The sequence below is a fragment of the Cnephaeus nilssonii genome (genome assembly GCF_951640355.1).
Source record: "Cnephaeus nilssonii genome assembly, chromosome: 12".
Classification (NCBI taxonomy): domain Eukaryota; kingdom Metazoa; phylum Chordata; class Mammalia; order Chiroptera; family Vespertilionidae; genus Cnephaeus; species Cnephaeus nilssonii.
The window spans coordinates 14,147,413-14,166,275 of NC_137083.1; the positions used below are offsets into that span (position 1 = coordinate 14,147,413).

Below are 18,863 nucleotides of genomic sequence, written 5' to 3' on the forward strand. Positions count from 1 at the left end.
ACAGGCCGGGCTGAGGTACCCCCCTCCAGTGCACGGATGTCATGCACCGGGCCTCTAGTCTTATATAAATGGTTTGAAATGTTGCTTCAAAAATAAATTTTTAAAAAATGTTAGAAGCATAGATGTCGGTAATAATCCACCCTGGTCATACCTGAGAGGCTGTGGTTTTCAGCTTCTGAATGCCATTCACCAAGTGCTCTTTCCTTTGGGATACCTCTTTTTGTTTCTTCTTCAACAGGTTCTTAAACAGGGATATTTGTTCTAGAAAACTCCTTGGGGTGGTATAGTTGTATCTTCTCTCATTTTGGTAATACCTGGTACTCATTTCATTGACGCTGGTGTGAACGTGTGCCATGAACAAGCTAATGGAATCTTTGTCCAGGGGCTGAAAACACAAACATTGCAATTCATGTGAAATTCTCTCACGTCAAAACAAAACTGCAGGGGGGGGGGGGTTGGCTGGGAGAGGTCAACAGGGGAGAAGGGGGACATGTGTAATACTTTCAACAATAAAGATTAAAAAAAAACACCTGTAATTTAAAAAAAAGAAAAATTACCAAATTTATACAGTATTTTTCCCCCAAAAGCCAGAACAAATTACAGTAGAATCTAGGAACACTTCCCTAGTCTTTAAGAGCTACCCACAGGATTAGAGAGATGACAAGAAAAAGCAGTCAGCTTTGCTAACCTCTTCTTGACAATGAGGAGAGGATTTTTAATGTGCGCCACACCCCGAACCCCAAATCCAGTGGAACACAAGCGCTGCTTTTCACAGCTTGACTTTTATCTATCAAGCGTGAGAAAGACAAAATGGAGAAACTGAGACACAGTACTCTGAGGACTATCTGTGGTGTTGCTTTCAAACCTAACTTTAGGCAAAGTAAACCAACAACCCTGCAGCCAATGAAGAAAAGAAAGAAGAAAAGCTGAAAACTGAGAAATGCAAATGTCTAAGAATCCGTGTGAACACCAACGGGATGGTGAGGTATAAAAGTCGGTGCTTCTGGGAGAAAAATATCATGATCATTTCTATTCTCATTTAGGGAGAAAAAAACCAATCAACTCTCCTTTGAACATTTCCTGAAGAACCTCCCCCCGCCATGCACTCTTTCCATTTGTCCTCTGTGACTTCTGAAGTAGTTAACTTTTTAATTTGTAGAGTCACATCTCCCTCATTTTAATGATTATTTATTGCATTCTGTACAAGATGAACCAGGTTCAATTAATCAAGGGAAGCCTAAAAATCAATTAATATGAATTAAATGAGCTACACCAACTCTCAGGAAAGTCACACATAATTTACCAAAGTGTTGTCAATAACACACAGACATCTTTGGGAAAATTGTGCACAAGTGGCTGGTGATGCAGTTAAATGCTTCCAACCTGCACCATCAATATGAGAGCCGGGGATGTGAGGAGAGACAGGCCAGTCCTCGGGGCGAAAAACAAGTGTTCCTGGGCACCGTCTACACACTCAGCTTCCCCTCCGCGTGAAAAATTCCCGAGTGGGTTTAAAATGCGTACGTTTCAGATTGTTCTGCCCATTAAAAGTCCATTTCACTAGTAACGGACATGTTTTTAAAGCAAAAATTAAATCTTGAATACAAATCCATCACCAGTAGCAGAAGCAAAACCTTTTATTTATTATTATTTTAAAATATATTTTTATTGATTTCAGAGAGGGATAGAAACATTAATGAGAGGGAATCATTGATTGGCTGCCTCCTGCACATCCCACACTGGGGATCGAGCCCACAACCAGGGCATGTCCCCTGACTGGGAATTAAACCGTGACCTCCTGGTTCACAGGTAGACAGACGCTCAACCACTGAGCCACGCCAGCCAGGCAGGATTTTATTTTTAAAGGAGCCTGACTTACAATATAAACATGGGTAAAAATTCACTCCTGTCCTGTCTTGTAATGTGAACTGAAAGGGTGCAGCATACATGCTTCTGTAATGTAGATACATACCTCCCCAGCCAAGTGCAATGTCCTTACAGAGCAAGCCTGGCCTCTGCCCAGCCATGATCCCTATGAGGAGGCTCCTGGGCTGCCCGGAAAGCTCTCTTAAACAACAGTTTCATTTGTAAATCCGTGGAAGAAGTGGTTTCCGGGAGAGCTGGAAGTGGCCCGAGACAACTTGTCTCAGTGGGGCAAAATAACTATTGTTATGGGGCTTAACAAAATGGCACAGCATGGGAGGCCAGCGGAGCCAGGGAGCAGCTGGTTGCAATTCACACTGTTTTTCAGAAAACTCTAATCGGTCCAGAACAGACCTCTTTGATGACTGGTCTTCCCTGCATTCTCCATTTGTCACTTTCTCTTATGATAAGGTCAGTAGTGACAGCACTTCCTGACATTAACAGCTGTGGCTTTTAAAGGGTCATTGTAGAACTACTAATTGCAGTAATTTCATTAGCATAAATTATTTATTCTGCCATTCATTTCTCTCCAGCTTTTTTTTGAGGGGGGTGGCAGGGAGGATTTGGCTGCTGGGGCTGCTGCAGGGATGGTGATGCCATGCTGTGTTTTCTCCTTGTATTTATTTTTTATTTTTTTATTTTTAATCCTCATCTGAAGATATTTTTCCACTGCTTTGTAGAGAAAGTGGGAGAGAGAAGGAAAGACAGAGAGAAGCATGGATGTGAGAAAACTCATCAATTGGTTGCCTCCTGCACGCACCCTGACCAGGGCCCAGGCCAGGGTGGAGCCTGCAACCGAGGGACGTGCCCTTGACCGGAATCAAACCCAGGACCCTTCGGTCTGCAGGCCGATGCTCTATCCACTGAGCCAAACCAGCTAGAGCTGTGTTTTCCCCTTTTAGACCTGAGAACGAGGCACCTCACTCCTGCCACGTGTGCCCCTTAATGAAACCAGGTGACCCCATTCTGGAGGTATTCAGCAGGCAATCATGGTGAAGGCAAAAATCACCCTGCAAATGGTTATAAATCCAAGATTTCCCCACAAAGCAGCTTTGGAAAACAATGTTACATTCATGCATAATCAAATGCAAAGTTGAAACTGCTTTTTCCACACATTAAAAAAAAAGTGCTTCATTTCCACTCACACTTGGCTCGCTGTAAACAGAAAAACATAGACAACTGCTGCCACGCTGAGTACCTCAGCCCCTGACTCTTAAAGCGAAGGCCCCGGATGTCCCTGCTATTGAAAGTGGCAGACAGCAAAATTCCAACGAAGACTGGTACCCGGAGGCCAGAACTAAATGAGACATCGTCCGTGTTATGTAGGATTTTACACCTTCCCAAGACCAGCAAAGAGTATATCGGTCTGTACTTTCACATTCAGACTTTCAAAAGTATTATACTCAAAAGAGAAGGGGCAGGTGAAAGAAAATTTTCTTTTTAAAGTTTAACTTAGGAAAACTTTGTAGCATATGTCATATACATACCTACAGTCCATCTTGAAAGTTTTTCTCAGGAATTATTTCTGTTCCTTTTTGAAGCTTTATTGAAATATAATTGATATGTAAAAGTGCACATATTTAATCTCTATATTAATGTATATTAATGTTGCAACAATTCCAAACTGCTGAATTATAAAATTATTTGTACTTTTTAGCCCCTTTTGGGGGCTGGTAAAAGGAGAGAATATCTGCATTAGATCCTTGTGGTTATCAGCTTGGTTAATTAAATAAAGGAGATTTAAAAATGCATAACACGGGCAGTAATGCATTTGAGCATCTCTCCTACACTCTTCATGGTGCTAATCACTCCCAGAGGGATGCAGGGCTCGAATCCCAGAACCTGGATTAGATTCCCAGTTCTGTCAAGTTGGGCAAATTACTGCTTCCCTATACTTCCTCCTCCTGCCCATAAAACCAAACCTTAAACTTTCATTACTCCTTTTTACTCTGCTTCTTTCCTTCCTTTCCTTTTATTCCTCTTTCAGGACAATCAAACATCGGTGCAACAGTCAAGAGCAGGATTTAGGACTACGGGCTCTCGTATCCAAGTGCGGATGGGCCTCCGACCTGCTGAGTGACCCTGTGCTTATGGCCTCCAGCCCCTCACCTGGGCAACAGGGCACAGCGAGTGCTTCTTAGAAGGTTGCTGATTGGAGGTGGGGAGCAATGCAAATGCAGGGAGGTGACGCTTCTGCTGCTGGTGATGGTAACAGTACACCAACAGCAGTCCCGGCGAGATTACTACCACCAGACCGAGCAGCCACAGTGTTACGTGTAGCACCAGACACAGTTTTCTAAGTCACGTGTTATTTCTTGGGGTTTTCTTGTCACCTTGTCTGGTGGATGCATTGTGTTGTTAGTTTACTCATGCTTTTAATTCTGTCTTTTAGAGACCAAGTTTGGGTCAAAGGCAAGATCAAGCCCAGTCAAAGCCAGCAAGCTTCCAGGTGAGTTTCCCATCACTGAAAAAAGGAACGTCAGTGGCTCTTGGACAGAACATTAAAACAGAGCAGCGGCTGAGGGCTCTGAGGCTGTGAGCAGGTGAGACAGAACCCAGCTACCCCTTTGATGGCAAAGAGATGAAGCAAGAGATGGCGCAGCTGGTCCGGTGAGGCCAGCACTAGACGAGAGCCGCTGAACTATAATTTGGAGGCAGTGACGCCTCCACTTGGATTTAGCTAACCTTTTGGCTTAACAGCATGTCCAGGTGCCTGGGCAGCTATAAAAACTGGACTCTCCTTTTGAGATAGATTCCTAAAGTTTATATAACAAAGCCCTCAAAAGCAGCAGCCTACTACTTTCCCCAGTTCTCTTCTAAATTTGACTCATACGCACAGAGCAAGAACTGTCTGATGGACAGTCTGTCAGTGTGCATGTGTCCAGGAGAGAGAGGGCTGGAGAATGGGGACATATTAAGGCCCACCCGGACCTTCCCCGTGTATGTGAGCATAGGCTAAAGCCCACATGAGACTTAGGCAGTTGCAAGGTAAATTCGGTTGCATTTGATTTTGTTTTGCTCTTTTAAAATTATGTCAATATTCCCCACCAACAGGATATTTCCCCCAAATGCATAGAATTTCTATTGCACACGGTTATCTTTCTACTTCATAAATCCATATGGGATAATCCTCATTCATGTTTCACCGAAAAAACTGTGCCAAAAATCATCAATAGAAACACTGCTCACACACCTGGATTCACCAAATGCCGTCTACTCTTCATGCCTGGCCTAACGTTTATAAAGGCACTTAGAGACACCTGAAGACATCAGTCTTTAAAATCAGCAATAAAGTCACTTTCCTCTTTGAGTGGGAAGTTTTTTACCATGGGTTTGGAAAATGGGATTCAAATGCACCATTTAGATGTTACCAAACCCTGCAACACGCCCTGGATGGGAGACTTGGCGGCGAGTGGGGTAACGTCGGTTCATTGAAAAAGCCAACGATGCCGACTTGGGCGAGTATGTTCAGGCTGCATCCCATCGCAAGGTGAGAGAGTTTTAACTTCCAGGCGGCCGAACGGCCTGAGCAGGATGGCTCACCCACCTTGCTCAGCTCTCTATTCCGCCCCCGCCCATGCCAGCCTCGCTCCTCAGCCCCGGGGCCCGTGTCCTCGCCGCTCAGTCCTTTCTTCTCTCCGCGGGGCCTGCTTCCAAGCACGTCTGGGCTCCCTTCTGACTTGAAAAGCAGAACCAGGGCTTTGTCTTCTAACTCCTGTGTCTCCCGCATTTCGTCTTGAATTGTTCCTAACTGGGACCCATGCACTTCTCAGTAGGGACACTCCCTCTCCCCCCAGTTATCACCTGGAGCCCCACTCCTAGGGAGTTTCCAAATCTCCCATGAGGAGGCGTGTGCATGACAGTCTTCAGATAAATCCCCAATGGCACTGGGATGGGAAATGATTGTGGTCATTCTGTCCGCTGTCATTTAGTTCAATGCCAGGTAACAAGCAAGAACACAAACATTTACATAGACGCAGTCAGCCCACACCCCTGGGTGCTGCGTGCGTACTGACTGCAAATTACATGTCCACACACACCGAACGGCTTGCCTTTAATGAATCCTTCCTCTGTGGCTGAAGGGGGGTCACCTTGGGTAAGCCCCTTCCACTCAGCAAATGAGGTCAATAATTAAGAAGGGCCCAAATTATGCTGGTAACTTTCAGTCTACATCATGGAAATTAAAGCTAAGAAAGTGATCAAATTAGTGCTCATTCAAAAAAAAAAGAAAAACCGAAGAGCTATTTTTGACCTCTACAGAAAAGGCACCACGCGTGCTTAGAACATGGACGCGTTGCGCTCAGAATTATAATTATGGCTCCTGAGTAACAAATTAGGGAGGTGGGAGAGTTAAGCAAGCGCACCGCTCTGAGATGAAATCGTCTGGCTAATTTGTCTCCAGGCATCGCTCAGCCCCACAGGAAGAGTAACGTGCTCTCTAGATCCCTGTGTGGCCCTCGGCATCCTACAGGAGGCGCCCTGATACCATGAGACAGAGCGCAGCACCTGCCAGGAGCCTCTGGACTTAAAGTGATGCAAGTCCCGCCTCATCCAGCAGATGTCAATGGTCACTGGCACATCCAAGCTCCTTCGCAGTAATTTAGCCAGGAGAAAGCCCGCGCCAGAGCGTTTAATTTGAGGGTTCAGATGTGAAGGCGAAAGGGCGGTGAGTATGAAAGTGTCATTGAAACTCCCTAGAAACGAAGTGTCATTTGGATCGGGGGCCTTTCTGATCAGGCAGTTTGGAAGGGTGGGGATTGCGAACATGTCCCAGGGAGGTTTGTCCTCAGGTTCCTCTGAGAGGCGAGGTGACAAGATGCCTGGAATTCAAAGTGATCCCGTGTCTTCCTGGAGAGTCCAAGGACGCCCCTTTAATGGAGACTAACACTAACATCGCATGAAAGCCTACCAGAGATATTTTATACGTTAAAATCTGGAAAAATCATTAAACGTGACGAATAATGGTCACAATTATTAACACAAGTTTCTCAGGCTATTGCCGGGCTCACTGCACTCCTGGGAATTAGGTAGGGCTTAATTTTATCACCTAATAATTACAAGGAGGGCTCAACATACCAGTGTACTCGAGGGAGAGAGTCAGTAGCTACCTTTTGCCTGCGGATTCCGCTTTATCGCGTTCACGTCATCAAGCTGGTCGTGTGAACGGAAGGACCAGTGCGCTGTGTTTCCTGATGTTAACCTCTCACCTGGGAGGAAGTCGGAGCTCGCGGCCCGGTGTAGGTCAGGGCTGGGCACCGTGCTCTCCCAAGCTCCTGGCCTTCTGGCGAGTCAGGGCATGAGGAGCACATGCTCACGTGTTGTGTGGGTGTGTCTGTCTGTACAGACACAGACACACACACATGCACCTCCACTTGGTGTAAAAATGTCAACTATCGTATCCCACGGAATATAAACTAACAGATGATCTTATCATCTTCAACAAACAGGGACAACTTGCTGATAGGAGGTGTATTTTGGAAAGCATTTATTGGGACTTTTGGTCAGAGTGAGTGTGAGAGAGTGAGTGAGTGTGTGTGTGTGAGAGTGTGAGAGAGAGAGAGAGAGAGAGTGTGTGTGTGTGTGTGTGTGTGTGTGTGTGTGGGAGATATGCAGAGGCTGACACGACATACCTCAATCCCCTTGATTTCCTCAATGAACCTCCTGCTGACTGAGACCAGAGCCTCCTGCGGCCACGCATGAAACCAGTCAATAGCCGTGCAGTTAACTATGGCTGGGAACTTCCGAGCTCGAACTCGCAGCGTGTGGCCGACGGGAGAGAAACACAAAATGATCTGTGGAGACACGGGGGCAGGGCAGAGACAGGAGGGTGATGAGTGAGCAAAGCGGTGCCCGGCGATCCTGGACAATGGGAGAAAGGCGCACAGCCAAGCGTGACATCCAACGACCCCCACGCACTCCGGAGGGGAAGGCAGCTTTCACCTCCTGCTAATCGAGGGTCAGCCTGCCCCCAGGGCTGCCCATCACACACACAGAAACGCTGCTCTGCGCTTTCGTTAAAACTGGTCTCTCTCCTTTTAAGCGTTTTTATGATGATCTTTAATAGTGGGAGATGTATCCTTTCCTATCACACAAATAACCTTATAACAATCGAAAAAAAACAAAACCAAATCACGTGACAAAATAGTGCCAGTCCTTTCATCTTCTGTCTCCTTCCATTCTCTGCTTCACCAGGCTCCACACAACTGTGTGATGCACTTCCTAAAAAGTTGTTTTACCATACTGGCTATTCTGTTTTCACTTAAAGTAAAGTACATTCACTAGAGTTCATGACATTTTTAAAGGAGTAAAAACTTCAGTTTGCTGAATGCTTGTGATAATAATTTTACAAGTTTCTGGTTTAAATCAAAAGTTTTATTTACGCAATTAATGATTTAAGAGTTAATTTAAATCTGAATATGTTTCTACACTCTCTTTCAAAGGGATTGATTTCCCCCCCTAAAGTATTTAAAGAATTCACATAATAAAAATCACCAGCATAGCCCTGACCGGTTTGGCTCAGTGGATAGAGCGTCGGCCTGCGGACTCAAGGGTCCCGGGTTCGATTCTGCTCAGGGGCATGTGCCTTGGTTGCAAGCGCGTACCCAGTGGGGAGTGTGCAGGAGGCAGCTGATCGATGTTTCTCTCTCATTGATGTTTCTGGCTCTCTGTCCCTCTCTCTTCCTCTCTGTAAAAAATCAATAAAATATATTTTTTTAAAAAGAAATAAAAAATCACCAGCGTATATAAAGTCATGTAATATTTCATTTAACAGATGTATTTTTAAAAAATTTTTTTTATTGATTTCAGAGAGGAAGAAAGAGGGAGAGAGAGATAGAAACATCAATGATGAGAGACAATCACTGACCAACTGCCTCCTCTATGCCCCCCCTCCCCCACCTGGGATCAAGCCCACAACCCAGACATGTGCCCCAACCAGGAATCAAACCATAACCTCCTAGTTCCTAGGTCAACGCTCAACCACTGAGCCACAGCAGTCGGGCAACAGCTATTTTTATTTTTATTTAATTTTCTATGGCTCTTCAATAACTCAAGAGAACTAAGTCCTAAATCTAAAATATTTTTAATAATGCATAAACTGACTAATCATATATTCATTAAATTCAAGAGCCTAACTACAAATGGATTAATCGCTCTAATACTGCGTGTGCTAAGTTAAGGAACCTCAGTTACAATGCACAATTTTCACTTATATCTCAGTTCTTAGCCTTCTCTTCTCCCCAGACTTGAATATTTCTCCTTTCTGTCTGAGAAGGGGGTTTCCCGCAGCCAACGTATCTCTCATTTGTGACAATTTTAGAAAACTTCACTTATACATGATTGTAGCCAAGGCAGCAGGGAAGAAAGCATCCTTCACTGGAGATCCTATTTCCACCACATCCACCCGTTACATTTCTACACTTGTTACTGGCATGCTGCTGGATGGGGCTCAGCAACCTGCGTTCCAAAGAGTCCTCCAGGCGATTCTGCCATCCATAGCTAAACCTAATAGTTCCAAAGTTACTATGGGAATACTTAAAGGAAACGTTTACATTTTCAATGCTTTTGCAGTAGGTGACATACTCACAGAATCTAAGTCTCTACTCGACATACAGAGTGAAATAAAACATTTATGGAATTTTAAATAAATTAGGTAATCATTATTAACCTAAATTCCAACTATCATCTAAAATAGATGCTGAGAAGTAAACTAGAGAAATATACCTGCTCATTAGTACTTCCTAAGAAATGAAAGGACATTAGTACTTCCTAAGACATTGCTAAAGAAGTGCAATTATTGACCCAATTCACTGCCCAATTTCCAGTTTTGCTAGAAATCTAGCACAGAATTTATCCTGCCACCCAGTTTCCTTGGTGGTAGTCTTATGTGAGATTTTTTTTTTTTGAGAGCCCCTGCTAATGACTGGAAACTGTCGATAGTTTTGCTCTTTTTCTAAAATAGTCTCTACAACTTTATAGACAATCTGGAGCAAACTTAGGCTGTTGCTCAAGGAATATTTTTATGGGAGGGAATCATTTTTCCCTATTATATTACCCTTAATTTCATGAGAGATTAACATAGCAACAAATTTATAAAAAAAAAAAAAAAAAAAAACTAGAGGCCCGGTGCATGAAAATACATGCATTGGAGGGGGGGGGTCCCTCAGCCCAGCCTGCCCCCTCTCACAGTCCAGGAGCCCTCAGGGGCGGGAGGCCACCCAGCAATCAGGGGAAGGCAATGCCCCCATCACACCTCTGCTGCTGCCACTGCCAGCAGTGCAAGCCTCGGCCAGCTCTGGTTACCTGAGCCTCAGGCTGGCCCTAGGCGGCTGGGCAGCCGCCATCTGAGGCTTGCCTGAGCCTTGGGCCGGCCCTGGGTGGCTGGGGGCTGAAGGGACTGGGGGACTGTGGAGGCAGGTGTGCAGAGCAGCTGGACCTGCCTGGGGGTGGGCCCGGCCATGCGGTGTGCCTGCCACCCCAGCGGGGCTGAGGGGATTGGGCGCCACCATCTTGTGGCAGTGGACGCTGCCATCTTTGAGGGTGTGGCAGTCAATTAGCATATTTCCTCCTTACTGGCTGTGGGTGCCACCATATTTGTGAGGGTGTGATGGTCAATTAGCACATTCCCTCTTTACTAGATAGGATAGACCCGTGGTCGGCAAACTGCGGCTCGTGAACCACATGCGGCTCTTTGGCCCCTTGAGTGTGGCTCTTCCACAAAATAACACGGCCTGGGCGAGTCTATTTTGAAGAAGGGCATTAGAAGAAGTTTAAGTTTAAAAAATTTGGCTCTCAAAAGAAATTTCAATTGTTGTACTGTTGATATTTGGCTCTGTTGACTAATGAGTTTGCCGACCACTGGGATAGACAAATAAATGATTGGAAAAGGGTATTATGTTGTTGATAATTTACTTCTTTAGCTTTATTGAGATATAACTGACAAATAAAATTACAAGATGTTTAAAGCGCATAGTGTGGTGATTTTATACACTCAGACATGAAAGTCAGTTAACACATCCATCACCCCATATATTTACCTTTTTCTGTGTGTTAGAACATTTAACTTCTCTCTCAGAAAATTTCAATTATACAAAACACTGTTATCAACTGTAGTCACATTATACATTAGATCCTCAGACCTTATAATTTAAACTTTATATCCTGCTTTCCAATCTCTCCCTATTTCCCCCATCCCCTGCCCCCTTGGCAACCACTTTTCTACTCTGTTTCTGTGAGTTTAAGTTTTTTACTTTTTAGATTCCACATATAAGCGATACCGTGTAGTATTTCTCTCTCTGTCTGCCTTATTTCACTTAGCGTAATGCCTTCAAGTGTGGGCATGCTTGTCTTGTTCCTGATCTTAGAGGGAAAACTCTCATCTTTTCACTAGTGAGTATGATGAACACTGTCATGTCTTCCCAGAAGGAACCTTGCAATAAGGGCTAGTTCAGGTTCCTTAAAAAACAACTGGGATTGCAACTCTCTTATAGAGCAGGTTAAGACTCTAAGATCTGCTTTAAGCAATGTGCTACACATACACTCCATGAGTAGCAGAGTTCTGACTGAGACTTCCTTTCTTTGAAGCACACCTCGAGTTGGGAGATTTGGGGAGAAGAGCACCCCAAACCTGAACAGGTATCATCTACTTCTAAGTATCGAAGGCAACTGAAATATGCTCCCCCCAAATAGTTCCTGGCGATTGTAAATAGTCAAAGTGGTTTAAGTTACTTCCCAGTAGTGGATTAGAAATAAAAGTCGGTTAAGAAAATAAAGTTAAAAATGTCTCAGACAGCTGTGCTCTAAAAGTAAATTCTCACAAATAAAAAGCAAACCCTGAAATCACCATCTATGTATTTCCTACAGCTCTAACATTTGGATGTCAGAAACTTGCTTTGGGGATCCACACCATAGAATTTTCTACTCCCTTTTTCCCCCTACACAGGTGTTATGACTCATTTGCAATAACCCACTTTTCACTGTGCTTTGTAATACGTTTCAATTTATTTTACATAAGAGCCCACTGCAAGCATATATTTACTTGTATATCATGGACAGGACTAAGTCCATCTCCTCTTGTAATGGAAATTTGAATTGCTACCGTCACTCTGTATTTTTTTCCAGCTGATATAGTTTATTCTCAGATAGAAGTAACCCTCCCACATATTTCCTTCAGAAGCTTCTATCTATAACTTTATCCTCAAAAGTCTCAGTGTTTTTTAAGAATGATAACATCTGAATCCTCATAGAAATGGGGGTTTAGCATAGAAAATACTCCCCAGTTATCATCCTTCCATCTTCCTGTATCATCCAATAACTTTTTAACTTCAATTATTTTCATGACATCCAACAGCATATTCAATATATACACTTTCAATTCATTTTTCTATTTTCCTTTTAGGTAACACACAATAAAATTATTCCCATGACCTTTTACTTGTGAATACTGACCAATACAGAATTGTTCTTCAAGAGATAATATTTTACATTGGGGAGTTGTAGTTCCTTTGTTTTCTTTAAAAAAAACGAAACTCTTCAACTCATAAAGAAGCGGTATGTGAAATCCCAGTATGTAGCAAAGAGCAAATCCATACCTGGAGAGTAAAGATAGTAGGACTCATAATCCCCAGCATGTTTTCATATATATATATATATATATATATATATGCTGTATTCCGCACTGCCCACACACTCCTCTCCAGACCAGTCTACAGCCCCATAACCTCATGTCAGTGCTTATTATTTTGTTAGTTTTTAACAGAAAACCTGGTGCCTGGTTACCTACTGAACAGGACACTTCGCAGCAACACTATACACATGTGCAGTGGGAGAAGCAAGACCCAATAATGTCCTTGCAAACCCACATCCAAATGTGAGCAAAATGTGAAGCACATGAACATGCTTCTCAAAATGCAAACTCAATATAAAGGGGTGTCCTTTCTTCTGGGAGTAAGCCTTTCCTTTCTGCTGTTAAAATTCTCTTTTGTCATCGACAGGAAAGGAGATTATTCCTACTTATTCTTTGAGACACTTCCTCACCATTTTTCCTCAATAAAACCTTTATTGTCCTGTCTTGTATTATCTTATATCCCCCGGATCTCTCATATGCTTAATTGTAATTTTATACTTGTTTGTACAATTTTTGGGTGGATGCCTGTCTTCCCAGCAATGAACTGGCTGGTAAAATAAACAAGCAAGCACCCTCCCTCTATCCATCAACTTTCTTATATATCTACTATGAACAGTTAGAAAATTTGGCAAGAGCAAAAAATAATAAAAATATTGAGAAAAGAACTTAAGAACTGTGTAGATACTTAAAGATAGCTATCTGTTTTACTGAAGGTCAATAAAGACATTTTGACTAAATGAAGCGGTGTGCCACATTCCTTGAGAAGCTCCATTATTATAAAGATGTTAATTTTTCCCACATTAACAAATTTTAGGCAATTCTAATAATGCCCAACAGGAAATCTCTACAAAGAGATTTGTAAAGCTCTACAAAGTGATTCTAAAGTTCATATGAACAAATGAAGGGTAGAAATATCAAGAAAAAACTTACTCTCAGGGAAAAAACCTTAAGATACAATAAATAAAACTGCGTAGGTGAATGAATGGAAACATTCAATACTGTTATTAAGTGTATCCACAACATTCCCAAATTAGTCTATACATTCTCATTGGGGTTTTCTTTCAGCCTTTAATATATTTTCTACTAAAACTCAAGCTGTTGAAACAAAAAAATATTTACTGGTTTTGTTACAAAAAACAAGTGAGAAATTTTAATTCACAAAGGATGAAAACACAGGACACTGATCTTACTGTACATCATACAATATTACAATAAATTGATTAGGTACAGACTTTACACACACACACACACACACACACACACACACACACACTCACACACACACACGTACTTTGACAGAAGAAACACAGGACAATATTAATCACTGATATTTCCATAACGACCGAGAGAAAGAACATCACTGATGGGAGTCTAATTGTTTTCCTGGCACACAATCACTATATAGACCGGTCCTAAATCATGTGGTATTGTGAGGGATATCTTTAGGCAAACATTACTTGGTTTTTTTATGTTAAGCTATTTTCCAGTTCATCTGGGAGTGTAAAGTTACAAATATCTAAGTAAATGTAGAAAAGGAATACTATAGAACTATAGCAACCAAATCAGCATGGTATTGACATAAAAGCAGATACATATCAATGGAACTGAACAGAGAGCCCAGAAATAAACCCACACCTGTATGGTCAATCTGTGACAAAGGAGGCAAGAATATGCCCTGGGGTAATGACAATCTATTTGATAAGTGGTGTTGGGAAAACTGTTCAAATTCCTGCAAAAGAATGAAACTGGACCGCGTTGTTATATATGTAAGAAGAAACTCAAAATAGACCCAACACTTAAATGTAAGACTTGAAACTATAAAACCCCTGTTGGAATGGCTATCACCAATAAATCAACAAACAACAAATGTTGGTGAGGATATGGAGAAAAGGGAACCTTGTGCACTGTTGATGGAATTGTAAACTGGTGCAGCCACTATGGAAAACAGTATGGAGGTTCCTCAAAAAGTTAAAAATAGAACTACCATATGACCTAGCAATGCCAATTAGGTATTTATCCAAAGAAATCCAAAACCCTAATTCAAAAAAGATATATGCACCCCCTATGTTCACGGCAGCATTATTTAAAATAGCCAAAATATGAAAGCAACCCAAGTATCCATCAGTAGACAAATGGCTAAAGAAGATGTGGTACATATACACAATGGGATACTACTAAGGCCACTCAAAAGAATGAAATTTTGCCATTTGAGACAACATGGACAGACCTAGAGGGTATTTTGCTAAGTGCAATAAGTCAGACAAAGACAAATACCATATGATTTCACTTGTGGAATCTAAAAAATAAAATAAATGAACACAAAACAGAAACAAATGCAGAGAGAACAAACGAATGGTTACCAGATGGGAGGGGGGTTGGAAGGATGGTGAAAAAGGTGGAGGAATTAAAATATACAAATTCAGCGACAAAAAAACAGCCATGGGATGTGGAATCTAAAGAACAATATAAATGAACAAGTAAAACAGAAACACTCATAGATACAGAGAACAGCCAGAGGGGAGGAGGGTTGAGGGACTGGGTAAAAAAAAATGAAGGGATTAAGAAGTACAGATTGGTAGTTACAAAATAGTCATGGGGATGTAAAGTACAGCATAGGAAATACAGTCGAAAATATTGTGGTAACTATGTATGGTGCCATGTGGGTACTAGAAATATCAGGGGGAATATTTTGTAAAGTACGTGAATGTCTAACCACCATGCTGTATATCTGAAACTAATACAAAATAATATTGAATGTAAACTGTAATTGAAAAAATTTGTAATTAAACAAAGGGGGAAAGAAATAAACTCCTAGAGGTGTTTGCCAAACCAACCAACTAACCAACCAACCAAACAGTCATAGGAGTATAAAGTACAATGTAGGGAATATAGTCAATAATATTGTAATAACTATATATGGTGCCAGGTAGATATTAGACTTATCACGTGATCACTTTGCAAGGTATATAAATGTCTAATGACTGTGTTATACACCTGAAGCTAATATAACACTTATACAAACTGTAATTAAAAAATTAAAACAAAAATTTAAATGTACAAAAGGAAAGGACATTACCCTACTAGATACCAGAATATACTGTAGAGCTACAACAAAGCAAAGTTGTGTTTATGCAAGCATAGACAGATTTAAGGAACATAGTAGAGAGTCAATAACATAATGCCACATATTTAGGCATTCAATATATGAGATTGGAGTAATTTCAAATGGTGATGAAATATTAATAAATAGTGTTGAAACAATTTGGGGGGTGGGTAGAAAATCCACCTTATAATGTATGTAACAATCTAAGGCTAAACATTAAAAACATTGTAAGTTAATTTAAAGAAAATTCAAGATAACATTTTAATAACCACAGAGCATGGAAATTCCTCTTCAAAAAGCCTTAACACACAAAAGCCACAAGGAAAAATCAGATAAACTTTATAAATGTAAAAGAGAGGTCATTGTAAACACAGTTAGCAGAATTATAGTGAACTGGCAACATGCAAAACAGACAAGGACATTACAAACATATAAATTTTATTCAGATATATAAAGAGCTCTTATAAATCATAATAACAAACCAGTATGAAATTTGACAAAGGGAATAAATGAATAAAGGTTTTGCACCATTTGTTATTTAGAATAAGGTACATTTGAGTTAAATAGTTCACTCGATCTACCAAGCTCTTGGAATCATTTCTTTTTTCCTGTGGGAGCCTTCTAATCAAAAAGGCAAAGAGAGAGGTAAAGGAAACAGTGAGAGATGTAAAAAAAAAAAAGTTAGTTCTGAATGTGTACACGTAGAATACTGAAAGGAAATATGCCAACATATTTTCAGTACTTGTTTCTAGCTAATAAAACATAATTCTCACTATTTCCATTAATTCATTAATATTCTTCTGTAGGTTTACCAATGCAGTGAGGGATAAGAGCAGATAAATAGGAGGGAAGACAAAATACTACCTGCAGGTTACATAATACCATCGTTTTTATTTTCTTCAGATGGTTCTGAATTTTACAACTTTATACAATGAGCATATATTTCTTACATGATCAGAAATAGATCTCTCAGACAGACAGACAGATAGGCACACAGACAATAGACACACCCCTAAGTAGATAGATATATATGTAACAAGACAGGCAGATATGTAAAATCTTGGGAATGAGTCAGGGGCTGCTACATATGTCAAGTGTTCTTTTCCCTCAGGCATCAGATGGCCAGGAAGGAGGACAAGAAAGAAAAGCTCTGGGGTTAACTAAAGTCAGCTGGAGAGAAGATGCAAGTACTAGTTGCAAGATAAAAATTACGTAAGAAAAGACACACGTACTTGTGTGAAGGAGAGAAGGCGTCTGGCATTTATTATTTTTTAAAAAATATATTTTATTGATTTTTTACAGAGAGGAAGAGAGAGGGATAGCGAGCCAGAAACATCGATCAGCTGCCTCATGCACAACCCCCACTGGGGATGCGCCCGCAACCAAGGTACATGCCCTTGACAGGAATCGAACCTGGGACCCTTCAGTCCGCAGGCCGACGCTCTATCCCCTGAGCCAAACCGGTTTCGGCTGCGTCTGGCATTTATTTACTGGTTTATTTCAGGCGATGCAAGGACACACATCTGATCGTCATTAATGGGAACTGCCCTGTGGGAATCACAGGTCATGTTTTGCAGCCAACAGGTTCTCGCTGCCCTTGCCTTCCAAATGGGAGCCGGCTTTGGGTGGTGAGCATGGGTAATGGGGTGGCAACGTCACATCATTTAGCTTGACCTGCCAGGTGTGCTCAACAACCCCGTAGCACATGGCGCTTCCCATGCTGCCCAGCTAGGAACACGCGCGAAGGAGAGAGCAGCTCATCAGAAATCCCGAGTCTTTAGCACATGCTCGTGAGTGTCACAACAGATGAAACTAACATAGAGCAAATCCAGAATTTTTTTTTTTTTAATTCCTAGGATTGGGGAATATATATGGATTAAAGAGAAAGAAGCTGCTGTTTTCCAGCCAAAAGGTGATCCATTTTTATGGCATATTATTTCTCCTTCAGGGTAAGGCACTGACCGCTGACCTTTCTCATGATACAGCAAACTAAGTGACAAGGCCAAGAAGGGTCAGGAGTATTTGAGGGAAATATTCTATTCCTCCTTAGAATTAAAAAGCAAAGCAAAAAGCCCTCCTACTCATTTTAGTAGGAAAGAGACAGTATTTAATTAGTAGTCCTATGACAATGGGGAGGAAATGACCCATATCTAACTCCAAAATAAATGCTAGCTTGCACAAAGGTACATACTAAAAAGTGAGACTAAAAAGGAGACTAAACACCAGTAGAGATGACTAGAAAACTGATCTCAGCTTCGGTAAGCCTGCCTAAACAGATCAAAGGAAACACATACAGGAAAAGACTGATGGATTTAACAATATAAAAATGTAAAACTTCACACGATTATTAGTGAGTGCAAGGATCTCAACAGCTACTGAAAGGAATGTAATAGGTAGAAACATCCTTGACAAAATATCTATCCTGAAGCAAAAGCCAACAGAAGACAGAATAGTGAAATACTAGAAACATCTGCATTAATATAAAAATCAAAATTCTCACTACAACCATTAATTACTTAATGTTCTTCTGTAGACTTACCAATGCGATGAGGGATAAGAGCAGATAATAGAATATTAGGAAAGACAAAATGCTACCTGCAGGCCTTATGATATCAATGAACTTATAGAAACTATCAGAGAGGCGGTGAAATAGCTAGCTATAAATAAAAATCAACACCTTTCCTATACACAAACAATCCACCATAAAAAAAACCTATGAAAGGAATACCTCATCTACAAAAAAAAACTATCATAAAGATTAAATTCTCCCTAGTATAAAATTAGCCTTCAGCATGATTTCAATCAAAATCAAAATGCACAATGTTAAGAATTTGACAAAATGATTCTGATGTTTATCCAGATGTATAAACAGGTGAGAACAACAAAGAAAAACTAGACAAAAAAGAGCAATTAGATATTAGATATAAAAAATGTATAATAAAACTATAATAATTCACATAATACCAGGCTGGGATCAGTAGTAAAGAGGCATATCAAAAAGAGAGACTAGAGGATCTAGAAATAGATCCAAATAATGTGGCTATTTGGCATGTAATCTATAATAATAAAAGCGTAATATGCTAATTAGACCAGATGACCTTCCAGACGAAGCCAGGGCTGCGAGGGAAGCCCGGCTCCCAGGTGCCAGAGGGAAGCCGGTGCCAGCAGCCGGGGAAAGGAAGGCCTACTCTTGCACGAATTTCGTGCATCAGG

The 18,863-nt window shown here is 41.3% G+C and overlaps 1 protein-coding gene across 1 annotated transcript in view; it reads right to left on the bottom strand.

Moving 5' to 3' along the window:
• Positions 1–18,863, bottom strand: part of DNAH11 (dynein axonemal heavy chain 11) — a 201,131-nt gene that overhangs the window by 69,625 nt on the left and 112,643 nt on the right. Inside the window, exons 55-56 of the mRNA XM_079786504.1 lie at positions 7,554–7,715; positions 152–385 (exon numbers count right to left, since the gene is read on the bottom strand). Coding sequence (XP_079642630.1) covers positions 152–385; positions 7,554–7,715 — 396 coding nt within the window. The remainder of the gene's footprint in view (positions 1–151; positions 386–7,553; positions 7,716–18,863) is intronic.